General features: G+C 39.6%; 1 protein-coding gene across 2 annotated transcripts in view; it reads left to right on the plus strand.

Moving 5' to 3' along the window:
• The first annotated feature begins 1521 nt into the window (after window positions 1-1521).
• Window positions 1522-13907, plus strand: part of ankrd50 (ankyrin repeat domain 50) — a 41865-nt gene continuing 29479 nt past the window's right edge. For both annotated transcript variants that reach the window (XM_073486892.1, XM_073486893.1), the window contains exons 1-2: window positions 1522-1711; window positions 3174-4293. In XM_073486892.1, the coding sequence (XP_073342993.1) occupies window positions 3788-4293 (506 nt within the window). In that variant the 5' untranslated portion in view covers window positions 1522-1711; window positions 3174-3787. The remainder of the gene's footprint in view (window positions 1712-3173; window positions 4294-13907) is intronic.

Here is a 13907-nt window from a genome sequence, read left to right on the forward strand (position 1 = left end):
CTTCTTGATCATTTTGCCTTTAAATATCATCTTAGCCAGTATCATATATCTGTCATATCAGACAGTACAACAAGAGATGGAACCCCTGAGATCCCAAACTGAATTGAAAAAAAAAATATTTACACCCTTTTTAAGCCACAATCTTTACTGTAGCTGCTAAGCTAAAAGTGTTAGTGTGCACCCCGTCTGAGGTTGGTGCATGAGCTTGACCGCCAGTCGTGGGTGTAAACAACATCCCTTCAAATCAGTTTGGGATCTCGGGGCTCCCACAAACTTGAATTATGCCAAACTTCACCAACAGAAAATGAATGATATCACAGTGCTGATGATAACAGATGATGATATCTATCTATCTATCTATCTATCTATCTATCTATCTATCTATCTATCTATCTATCTATCTATCTATCTATCTATCATCTAACTATCAATCTATCTATATATCTATATATCTATATATCTATATATCTATCATCTAACTATCAATCTATCTATATATCTATCATCTAACTATCTATCTATCTATCTATCTATCTATCTATCTATCTATCTATCTATCTTTCTATCTATCATCTATCGATCTATCTATCTATCTATCTATCTATCATGTATCTATCTATCTATCTATCTATCTAAATATCTATCTATCTATCATGTATCTATCTATCTATCTATCTATCTATCTAAATATCTATCATGTATCTATCTATCTATCTATCTATCTATCTATCTATCTATCTAAATATCTATCTATCTATCTATCTATCTATCTAAATATCTATCTATCTATCTATCTATCTATCTATCTATCTATCCATCTATCTATCTATCTATCTATCTATCTATCTATCTATCTATCTATCTATCTATCTATCTATCTATCTATCTATCTATCTAAATATCTATCTATCTATCTATCTATCTAAATATCTATCTATCTATCATGTATCTATCTATCTATCTATCTATCTATCTATCTATCTAAATATCTATCTATCTATCTATCTATCTATCTATCTATATATATATATATAAATATATATATATATGGAGAGAGAGAGAGAGAGAGAGAGAGAGACATACTGCTGGTTGAAAGAAAAAGATAATGGTGGTTAAATTATTTTAAATTGCAGAAACAAGTTTAAGGCCAAGTGATTTTCACCAAGTCAAGGGTCAAAAATATAAGTTATAGATGTATCTTTATCATCTTTATCATACTATCTGACAATATATAGATAATATCTACCCTGAAAAGCTGTGCTATGTTTGTATGTGTGATTTTATTGGAAAATAACAAGTAATTGGCAATTATTTTCACACTTTCTACCTGGGACAAGTCATTATAGTTATTCTAATGGCGACCAGAGGGTAAAACTCAATGTCCCACAATGCCTTGCGCCGCTCATTGATTGGCGTGTGTTCTGCATGCAGTGGGGAGAGATGTAGAGTGTTTGGAGGCGGAGAGTCAGTCGGCTCTCTCACTGTGGAGCTGTGTCTGTCGGGCAGCAGGAGGAGCCGACAACCGACACAACACACCGACTCAAAGAAAGACGTGAACGTCGCTCAAATGCACGACCTGAAGCTTTGAATCCCAGCGGAGGAAACGGTCGACTGGTTCAACTGGAGGCTTTTAACGTGGACACGAAGGGTGTGTGGACTCCACGGACACAGCAGACCCTTCCGAAAAAACACCAAGAGGAATCGGCAAGAGGTGAGGAGGGGGGAGACCGATTGGGGATGAGAGAGACGGGTGAAACTGTGAAACGCTCCACAATGGGCTCAAATGAAGTTTAAGGGACAGTTTTTCTGGACTGCAATAACAAGAAAGGCTTCATTCAGCGTGTATCTCCTGCAGGGGCTTTCTCCCCAAAGCATGCAACTGTTAGCTGGTCTTTTTTTTTTTTTAAAAAGCCCCCCCATAGGTGTAGATTGTATCCCATCTGAAATGGGTGAGGTTTGTCTGGCCATACAAAAGACTTGTGCTGCCTTTTTTCTCAGTCACCGGAGTGAATTCGTGTCGTTTTGCTCTCAGAGATTATTTGTCGCCTCATCGCCTCAAAACACAACAGAGCACAGATATATTTCACATTGAGACAAAGACACACCAGAGAGGTGCAAATGTATCGCAGCCCGTGTTAAACCTTGTTATTTGGCAGCGGTACAAAAGTGTTTTCATGGCAGTTGAGGCTGGGTAATATTTGCATTTGCTCCAGTACAGAAGAGGTGTAGTAGGCAGTGATGGAGGGGATGAATAGAAAGGTGGTTAAACTGCAGTTAGTCGTAAAGAAATCAGGAAAAGCTCAGATTTTATTCTCTTAACCAAGTTTTTATGGCACCAAAGATCGTTTTCCTATCACTGGGGCTGCAGCTAATGATCATTTTCATTGTCGATCAATCTGTTGATTATTTTCTTGATTAATCAATTAGTTGTTTGGTATATAAAATGTCAGAAAATGGCAAAAAAAAGCTCAAATATATCCAGTTTACTCTCATAGAAGTAATAAAGACACCAGGAAATATTCACATTTAAGATGCTTGAATCAGATAATCTTTCCTTTTTTTCTGAAAAAATGACTCAAACTTAATAATCGATTAGCAAAATAGTTGGAGATTCATCATCTATAAATCGGCGCAGCTCCTGATTAAACTAACATTTCTGTCACCTTCAAAAGCTATTAAACCCCTTCTCTAAGGTGAGGATACCTTCCGTTTCCACCCATGTAAACAACCCCTGTAAGCGCAGGAAAAGGGGGTCCTCCTCCTCGCGTTCGGACCTAACCTCCCCCCCTCTCACAGCTCAGGACGGATGTGGACTGTTTGGGATTTAAAGCCACATAGGAAGGAAGGGGGGGATCAGTGGATAGACTAGAGAAACTGGACGAACCCCTGCCAAGAATTTAGTTGCAGGGCAGGCAGGCAGGCAGTGATGTGGCTTGTGGAGGATGAAAGCAGCAAAGAACCCGACATACCCACCTTTTGTAGCTGCAGGAGTACAGTTAACCCTTCATGACAACATTGTGCATCATATCGGAGGTATTTAACCCACTTTTGAACTCCCTCCAAGGCTGTCTGAACAAACATCCCCTTTAGTAAGATAGTTAATTGTGCATGAGCATGAAGTTGTACTTGAAACGTGTCTTAATTTAGCCTTTATTTCTGTGTCTGTTTTCCAGGGAAGGAGCCAGGCTTGGTATGTTATTGGAGAAACTGAGTGTGCACTGGCAGCCTCTTCCATGTTAATGTAATGGAAACGCGCCTTGGTCACCCCCGGTAGCATCTGAAATGCATCAGCGGAAATATATCAGCAACTCCCATGGCTAATTGTATCAAGCGGCGGTGGCTTGAGTTTGCCAGTGGATGCACTCAAGAGCTGGGTGCCCTGCCATGCCCAGCGCCATGCTAAAGCAACACACTCATAATAACAAGGAGCACTCAGTTCAACCAGTGGGAAAGCTGTGGAAAAAGTTGGTGGAAAATCTATGGTTTGAGCCTCAATTTTGATTTCCTTTTTTTTATTTTTGACCTAGATATTCTGTAACACGCCGTAGCTTGGCTGCTTTTCCTGCCGTCTGCTTCTCCCTCAAGTTGCATTCACTCTGGCTTCTTCCTAACATCAACACTAAGGACGGCTGGACTGCGACCTGCTTTTCTGAGAGGCACATTTTCAGCTGACGGAATGGATGCTCGAATTTACTGTCGGCTTTTGTTGGAGTTGACAATGTGAGGGGCAGAATGACGGGACCCCTATGAAGAGGAGGAATAGGTGGAACAGCAGCACTATATCAAAATGGCCCAAACCAGTTTGCTGCAGGGGAAGCGCTTTTACTGCCGGGAGTGGGTCTTCCATAAGATTCAGCATTGCCTCCAGGAGAAAACCAACAACCTCAATGGAGTGACCAGCACTCCCAGTAAGCAGCCCCCGCTGGCGCCCGGCGGGGGTGCATCTAACCCCGGCACCTTGACATCAGGATCCGCCAAGTCAGGTACCTCCTGGGGGGTGTTGCTCGTGGGGGGTCCAGGAAGCGGGAAAACCGCAGTGTGCACGGAGCTGTTGTGGCCCACGTCGGCCCAGGGAACACACCGGGGTCTGCACCAGCAGAGTCTGGCTTTCCACTTCTGCCGGGCGGACGACTCGGACACGCTGTGCGTCGGCGGGTTCATCCGAGGTCTGGTGGCTCAGATCTGCCGCAGCGGGCTGGTGCCGGGATACGAGGAGAAGGTGCGCGACCCAGCTGTGCAGAGCACTTTGCAGCCTGGAGAGTGTGAGAGGAATCCCACAGAGGCTTTCAAGAGGTAAGGACGAACACACAGAAATACAGCCCTCTGCCTTTTTTTTTTTCTTGCTCTCACTGTCTGTGTAGATGCCAGATGATTCACAGATTATCACCTTCAGACGAGGAGGAACTAATTCATCAAGTGATTGCTGATGAATAGACGATTGATGGATAATTAATTGGCAACATGTTTAGCAATCCATTGTTTAAGACAGTTATCAAGCAAAGCTGACAGAAGATTGTGTCCCAAATGTCCAATTTTAACGTACTTTACTTCAGTATTTCCATCCTCTGCTGCTTCATGCTTCCGCTCCACAATTCAGAGGCAAATATTGTATTTATTTACTCCACTGCATTTATCTGACACAAAATGGTGCAGTGCAGTACTACTAATCTAACCCAGTAGTGTCTTAAATTGGCTTTGTATTGACAAAGACCAACATTAAAATGCTCTAACGTGTTTATTTGTTGATATTCTCCCAGCAGAGCCCCGCCCACCTTAGAAACTGCTGACCAGTCACCAACAAAACTTTTTTTTTAAACTGTTCAGTTACGTTTGTATCACCCTAAATTCCCTTTTAAATGTCTACACTCATTTACAGATATAGAATTTTCGCTATTAATTTCATATTTTTTATTTAAAAACTGTCAAATTTGACATTATTTTATGATCAAAATCAACATCAGACAAACCCACAGCTGCAGTATGTGAGTTATTGCAGGATTTAAACTCCTCTTTATGTCATTCAACCCCCCAAATTCTCAGAATTATTGCTGAGGACATGACCTCTGTGTCTTTATGGCAGCTTTAGCCCCGAGCACAAAGACCTGAAAATTGTAAGTAATGTTGTTGTAGTTAGATACTCACTGGTTGTAGAAGTACTGACACTGAAATACTCCGAATCCTCAGTAATCAGCTGGTTGATATTTATTCATTGACAAATCATAATCAAGCTGAATAATATTTGTTCTCACAGCCAGAAAAAATAGGATTTGCTGCTGTTTTGTATCATCATTAACTGAATATCTTTGAATTTTGGTTGGACAAAACAAGCCTTTTGCAGACTACCTTGAGCAGTTTTCACAATTTTCTAACATTTTATTGACGGAAGGATTTTTTGAAAATGTGACTGTTAATAACCGTTAAAAACTGGTTAATAATCGTTTATTTTGTCAGGAATAAAAACCTGCATATTTGTTGCTTTCCAGGAATCATTCTTTTTGTAGAGGATTCATTTTTTTCACATCCAGAATAAGAGCAATCAATTTCAAACCCTAAAACTCCTCTGGTGGTTCCAGGTGATGTCTGAAATCTAGGAATTTGGCTTGCCTGGAAATGTAAAATTCCAGGCCCCCTCCCCCTCCCTTTCCTCTCCACCTCCTGACCCCGCTGCACCCCTCCCCCCCTCTTTTCCTGGCTGCTCACACTCAGAGCATAGCTCCGCCTCAGCAGCCTCTCCACTTATTTGATGTCATGGTTTTGTTGGTTTTCCCCCCTGGTGTGGCATGCTGGGTGGGACTGTCCCCGCTTGGCTTCTGACTCAAGAAAGGTCAGATATTTTTAAGTCGCAGCTGAGCTCAGGTGGCCGGAGACTCGTGAGGAAGAAGCTTTGAACTGCAACTGACTCACTGAATGACTGACCTGAGTGACTGCGCCGCAGAAAGATGAAGTGCACATGTGAAACTGAAGTACAGTAGGTTTGTGCACTTCCAGCGTCCTGCCTGGGCATGTAACACGATCAAGATGGACTGTTATTGTAGGCAGTGGCTTTAAAAGGAGCTGCGCGTGAGCGTGTGTGTATGTGGGTTACTTGCACAACTTGTCTACACAGTATAGGTCAGGCAGTCTATGCAACACAGGCTGGAATGCAGCACTGAACACACACACTCACGCTTCTTGTCTGGCCATCTGGTGATGCTTATTGCACCATCTCAACATCACACACCAGGGGGAAAAAGTAGGTCAAACGTTCAGCAAGGTAAATCATTTTTTAAACGCTCACCCGAGTCAACAGCTCAACCAACGCCTTCTTTTTTTTAACATTCACGTTCCCAAGGAAGTGAGCGCTGCCCTTGTCATCTGCTCGTAATCATGCGGCCTCTGTCGGCGACTCTGACTTCAGTTTGACCCTCTCAGATAAAAGGCAGGTTATCGTAAGGACATAAACAGAGACTGAACTCAGCAGGAGCGGACTTCTCGCTTCAGCTCTGCTCTGTGTCACGCTGGATGTCGAAGGCCTTTTTTTGCAGACAGTCACATTTACTCAGCCTCGCCTCATGAAGCAAATATCGTGCGGCGCTTGAAACCTCAGGCCCTAAATTTGCGGACGACAAAGACACAAGGCTTATCACCGCCGCCTGTCTTTGTTTGTGAGCCAAATAAGCACTTCGGTGAATGCCTTATCGTCATCTCGGGTGTAGAAGTGTTTCAAACACCGTTGTACACAAATAATCTGAGCGGCTCCCCTGCTGTTCGAGATGCTATCTGGTTTCAGCAAGCCGAGACTGTCGGCTGTGTCTGGCAGTGATGTAAAGAAATAATAAAAACAGAGAGAAATGGGAGGGCGTAAAACTTTACTATTAGTCCAACATTATGACCACTAATTTACATCAGGGATAAAAATTCAGAGGGGAGCATACTTCGTTTTGATTGAACAGATTCAGGCCTTGACTTTACTCAATTAAAGTTATACAAGTTTCTGTTGGTTAAGCGTCTTGTTTAACACAAATTTTTGGGGAGGTTTTGACCCCCACCCACCACAATTCCCCTCCAGCTGTGATTTTAAATGTTAGCTAGTGAGTGAATGCAAGAGGCCCTGTCAAATTCTTTAGCCTGGTCAAAGACAAACAGGTCTGTTTGTTGATAGTAATCACCAGTCTTGTGTTAATACATTGAAACTGGTTCAGACACGGGTTTACGTCCACTGTGTGCAGCCTGATCGCTGCTTCTCCCATCTGTACATCTGCAACCACCGACAACCAGACAACCAGCTATTTAAAGTTGTGTTTTGTCGTTTTCTATCAGTAAACCCGCATCACATATTTTATGCACTTTTTTTTACCACATTTTATCATTTTTTACTACCTCAGTTCTTTGTTTTAATCTCTTTGTCACATGTGCAACTATATAATCTAGAGTTGAGTAATAGAAGTAGTTGTCGTATTCAATAGTGGAAAAAGTGTTAAGATTCTTCACTTAAGTAAAAGCTGAACTACTGCTGAAGTGAAGTCTCTACTTTCATAATTTTTTGAGTTAAAGCGAGTGATTAAGTAAATATATTCAAGTATTTCCAAGTACATTTTTGACATACTTGTACTTTACCGGAGTACTTCCATTGTCTGCTACTTTATACTTCTGCTACACTACGATACAGATGGAAATGTTGTATTTTTTACTTTACTAGATTTGACACTCATAGTTACTATTACTTTTCACTTAAAATCTCTTGAAATACTTCTATGATATAGTGCAGCACTGTACTACTAATCTAACTCAGTAGTATATAAAGTATCTGATATTGTCTCCACATTGACAGTCTACAACATGAAAAAATTTTGTTACATGTACTGTCTAATATTACACTTTGAAAGGAGCCATTCTGCATAACGAGTATTTTGATACTTGGTACATTTTGCTGTTAATTCTACTATACTTTTAGTTGTAACAGAGCATTTTGAGACTATAGTATTTCTACTTTTATCAACTTAAAGATCTGAGTACTTCTTCTACCAGCACAGAAGTATTATCATCAAAATGTAATGAAGTATTGAAAGTAAAAGTGCTCTTTAAAATGAATGTGTTTTCACTGCAATGTTGTAGCAGGTAAAAGTAGAGCTGGTTGTTAGTATGTTATATGCTGTTGTTTAGTTAAATCTATATCAGTCACATTGAATCGTATTATACAATTTGTCTCCTGAAATCAGAATCTGCAAAGTAGCTGTCAGATGAATGTGTTGGAGTAAAATGTATGATATATCTCTCTGAAGTGTAGTGAAGCAGAAATAAAATAATGCATAAAATGGAAATACTCAAGTGAGACACAAGCAGGGCTGGAGCTAGAATCTTAGAAATACTGAGGTCATGAGTCAAAATTTTCTCAAGCGCAGCACCGCCCACCAGAGAAATAGTTGATTAGTCACCAGCAAAACAGTTTCTTAACTGCTTTCTGTTGACCTATATTCTCTCAAAATGTCCACGCTCCTTTATAGGCATACAATTCTGGTTCAGAATACTAAACTCCCCTTTTAAAATTCAAAAGTTTAGTCTAAAACGATCAAAATCAACCTTAGACAAACCTAACGTGTAGTCTGGGAGTTATTGTGGGATCTAATCTCCTCTTCATGTCATCCAACCACCTTTTCCTAGATTCCAATTCCTAGAAATATTACTGAGCATGTGACCTCTGAGTCCTTACTGGCAGCTTAGGCACAAAGCACAATGACCTGAAGACTGTAAATATGGTTTATGCAGTTAGATACTCACTGGTTGTAGTAGTAGTAGTTGTAGTAGGAGTAGCTGTTATTGTAGAAGCAGAAATAACCTGAGGCCTCAGCTCTTCGACATTTCTTAAATGTTTCAATCATCAATAATCATATTTTAGTGCTTTATACATTTCTATTGTCCAAGTGAATATGAGTATGGTTTAAAACATACTTAGTGATTGACGTTGTTGTGTTACACAATGGTTTTTGACTGTTTCTTTGATTAAACGTGACACATAAAGATGTGGCCAAAAGGAACCTGTGATGCACATTTTGTTTTTTAATTGGTTAAATGAAAAACATATTTATCAATGACTTAATGACAATAATCGTTAGTTGCACCTTTTTAATATGTTAGAGAAAACTATCCTTAATACACACAGTTGCTTTCACCTGCCATTTTGTAACAACTTCACAAAAATTAACTAAATACATTTGAATTAAACTAAAAAGAAGATATAAAGGAAACTTAAGATTGATATTCTTATTTACTTACATTTTTCAAGTCAGCCAGTTTTTTTTAAGTAAGATCAACTTGTCAGATTTAACAGTGTTATATTGTTATATTAATTTCAACCATATCACCCAGCTTTGCTAGAATGCATTTTTATTTTGTATATTACTAAATGTAATGTTATGCGCTAGCAGAACAGGAGCCTGCCAGCTAAGGTCGTGATTCACAGTCCTCCAGATAAAAGGCAGCTTCACCTTTCAGTTTGATTTTCCTCTGCTTCAAGTTTACCAGTACAACCTCCTGTCTTGTTTAGACAATAAACTTGAGACTTGTGGCACATGGACTGCCTGGTTGGGTCAAATTCATTTCCATTAGTATCTGAAGGGTTTGACACTTGAGCTGCAGTGTGTCATCAAGGGTTTTATTTGTAGCGGAGCCAAAGCACATTCCTCTGTCTCTTCGGTGTCTGTCTTAGCCTTATCAAAGGCCACTGCCATGTTTTGACTGGAGTCCTCTGGTTTGAATGAATTTGTGAGTTTTAAACAACCAGTCAGCTTGCTGCCATCCAACATGCCTCACTTTCTAGACAAAAGAGCAGGCTTCAAATAGGTGGAGTTAACCCAGCCATGTGGGTCAAACTAAAGGCAACAGGTTTTTTTTCTGCTGATGGGACAAAGCTGCCATTTAGTTTAGGTGTGACCTTATGTGGATCTGTTGTTGGGCTGCTCTCCATCGAGCACGAGTTCGGCTTGAATAGTAGCCAGACGAGTTTCTATTTCTTTGTAAAGGGCACCGACTTCAGAAATGATGTATGACCGTGGCTTAAATTTCTGAACAAGACTTGAAGTTTCTTGGCAGTGTTTCATTCTCACAGTGTGTCCATGGAAGCAATTGATGCAGCAGTTTAGAGATTTTTCTGTCAGACTGTTAAAAATGATGATTTTCTGGCAGCTTCTTTAAACATTTCTTTGTAAATCGTTGCGCCTTTTTGTTTGATCCAAAGAGCTGTTCATATAACTAGTGAAATGAATCAAAAAAGAAGCATGATTGCATCTAGTCTGGTGGCCTCCAGTTAACATATTGTTTGGCTTTTTTAAGTTGTTATTTTACAAGACAGCATGGTATTACCGGCTCAAGGCAAACTGTTTTTAGTAGATTATGACAAGTGAATTCATGTTATTGCCTCCCGGAAATGTAGGAAATTGTGAGGTGCAAACCGAGAGATTTAAATAAATGTGAAGATGTTTGTAAAGATGTCTTGTGATTAAATGGTTACCTAAAATTCCTCAAATAATGTGTCTGTAGCCTCGCTCTGTCTGATTTGAACACATCTCAACTTGTGGCACATTTCGAATTCAAGTAAAACCAACCGAGACATTTTTTATGAAGTCGGAGAGGGAGCTTTGCGGCTTTTTTTCCTTTTGTGTTGACTTTTTGACTGTTGCACATTGGGCGGCCCTGCTTATTGGGGTTAAGGGATACTAAATGAAAGCGGCCCCCTGCCTTTCATGTGGTGCACGGCTGTGGAAAACTCGCTGCAGATTAGGGCCACGTTTGAAACCAAAAAAAAGGCTCCCAGTGTGACGCATCAACTCCAGTCGAGCAGATGAGGAGAAACAGCAGCACTGGTGCGGCTGCAATGATGACTCAGCAATTTGAGGCCAGCCTCTGTCTCCACACCACTGGCGGATGGTGTGTGTGTGTGTGTGTGTGTGTGTGTGTGTGTGTGTGTGTGTGTGTGTGTGTGTGTGTGTGTGTGTGTGTGTGTGTGTGTGTGTGTTGTGCGTGGGTTTGTGCGTGGGTTTCTTTGTGTTTGTGTGTCTGTGGATGTGCCTACGTGCTTGTGTGGGCACACATAACTCATTCATATTATCATCCCACTCAAATAAAGCTCATATATGATGGTGCTCAAACTTGTATAATGGGTTTGCAGAGGAAGAGTTGAAGCAAGTTTAAACTCATTCATGAAGGAAAAGGAGGGCTGTAACTTGAATTTGGAGCTTTCTGATTGAACAGTTAGTCTGTTGTAGACCTGTATATACAGTGGTAGACAGTATATCATTCAACAAAACTACTTTTTGTTGGACAATGTATTGTCTCTTATTGTAGAAATAATTGTGATCAATGATATCACTGTCATTTTAAGACCATACGTCATATTACACCATATTCCAAGTACATCCTTTCAGAGAGCATTGATTCTGTTATTCTTAATATTCAGACACTGAAACTGGAATGTGAGGAAAATATTTATAAATCCCAAATAAATAAAACATAAATGAAACCACACAGCCAAAACAATAAGATGTGAAAAAAAGTTTGAGTTTGAGCTGAAGTCTTTTTTTCATCATTTTCACTGAAATGTTGGTGACTATGTCGGTGACTAACGCTGATAAAATCTGTCTATCATTTTCTCGAGTAACTGATAAGTTGTTTGGTCTACAAAATTTCAGCAAAAGATGAGAAATGTCGGTCAGTGTTTCTCAAAGCCTAAGATGATGACCACAAACATCTTATTTTGTCCACAATCAAATGATATTCAACTTTATGTATAGGTAAACCAGAAATTATTCATATTTTAAGCTGGAATTAGAGAAATTTGCTCAAGCAGCTGTCAATTATCAAAATAGTTGGTGATTAATTTGATAGTTGAAAACCAATTGATTAACCAATTAACTGTCGATGCTCTAATACCTTTGTTAACATTAGGGATGCAACGGTAGAGTTTTACCACAGTTCGGTATGCATCACAGTTTTTGGGCCACCGTTACGGTACGGTTTCGATATCTTAATATAAAACTACTCACACTAGCAAAGGCAATATTGCATGTAAAAATAATTAAAAGCAGATATAGTCAAACCACAAACCTTATTATAAAAATGTAACACTTATCTTAATTGCCTTCCATAAAAAACATATGCAGTATCCAATCAAGTTAAACAGCAAACATTATTGTAGTATTGTATTGTATTGTAATGTATTGTATTGTTTGCCTTTGTGTATTGAACCTAACAGGGCGTATTGAACGGTTTGATAAAATATGGAATATTGTTGCATCCCTAGTTAACATGCATGTAAACACAACGGCAGTGTCATGGTCAGCAAAAATAATTGAGGTCATACTGTATATATTAATTGATCAGTCGTAATGTAATGTACGATTGGTCGATAACATAATTATTGTGAAAAATATCTCTCATATGTTTCTAGATCCCAAGGTTAGGTCTTGTTGCTTATCTGCTCTGATCTATAGTCCAAAACTGGAAAGTATTCAATTCAAAATGATGCAAAACCAAAGAAAGCAGCAAATTAAAACTTTCGAGAAACTAGAACCAGTATTTGTTTGGCAATTTTGCTTGATACATTTCTAAATTTCAGGCTAAAGACCCTGAAAATAATACATATCTGTAACTATATAACTGTAACAACTTCTCTATAACATTGAATATTCATTACTAAATAAACAACATTTTAAGCTGAAGCTCTGAAAAACATCTTTAGATGTTGTTTATGAAGAGTTCAATACCTTAAAATCCAGCTAATCCGCCTCATAAAGACTGTGTAGGTGTGGTTTGATCACAGCCGAGTGACAAGTGGTTTGGCAACATAAGCAAACAACCCCACAGCTGTCATCATATTTTGATTCAAATGTTGCTACACTCTGATTGGCGGGCGTAACTATGTGACAACCCCCTTTTTCCAATTGAATCCGCCCACTTCTAAACCAGTGAGAAATACAAGGACAGACACAGAAATGCATAAATCTCTGCTGTGAAATATCCAAACTTTGGCAGAATCTTTGTGTATGTTGGATCTCGTCACTCATAGTAAGACGCTGATGAAGCAAATATGTTTTCTGGGCTTTTAGTCAAATATCAAAGATTGTTTTCTGATGATCGACTTGTCATTTCAGCACTAGATGTTCATCTTAACTGTGCCAGACGGCTCACACCGCTGATGTTTGTAACCACAGATCTGTTGAATCAAGGTAAAGCTGTGTACCTGTCTCGGCTGGCATTCGTTCAGTGTTGAAATCCATGTGAACCGTTTGTATTCACTTATTGAGGCTTTTGCACATGTGGACAGATACTTGTGTTTCCTTGTGTGAGGATAAGCAGCAGGAGGAGAGCGGAGAGTGTTTTGGAGGCAAACTGAGGCAGGAGTGTCAACGGGGAGAAGAGGGAGGGGGATGAGAAGGATGAAATTTCAGATTCCTTTGACAGTATTGGATAGCTGGCCAGGAATGCACACCTCGTCTGGGTTGGGAAGCGCTTGGGGGATTTGGAATAGTTATCTGAGGTATGTGTGCTGGCCCTAAAAGAAGTGTGGAGTATGTTTACACTTTTGCAAATCATTAATAGGCTTCATTATCGGGTTAAAGAAGTTTGTTAGATGACAGAAGGGACTGAATTTGAATGTTTTTAATTAGTATTTTTCTTCTATTTTAAGTCTTTAAATTTTTAACAACCTGTTAACAAAATAGTCAGGAGAGAGTCATACCTCTTAACAACAACAGTCTGGTGTGACGTAATTAAAGGGTGGATCAGATGCAGACCTCACATTCACAAAAACAATGTGATCATTGTGTGTGATCGGTCCCATGACAGAGCTTTTTGGAATCAAAACCGTCACAAGACTTCATCACAAAGATCAGTAGATATCACTTTATCATTTTAACAAAATTAGCATGGGTTGA

Source organism: Pagrus major, chromosome 18 (assembly GCF_040436345.1).
Source record: "Pagrus major chromosome 18, Pma_NU_1.0".
Classification (NCBI taxonomy): domain Eukaryota; kingdom Metazoa; phylum Chordata; class Actinopteri; order Spariformes; family Sparidae; genus Pagrus; species Pagrus major.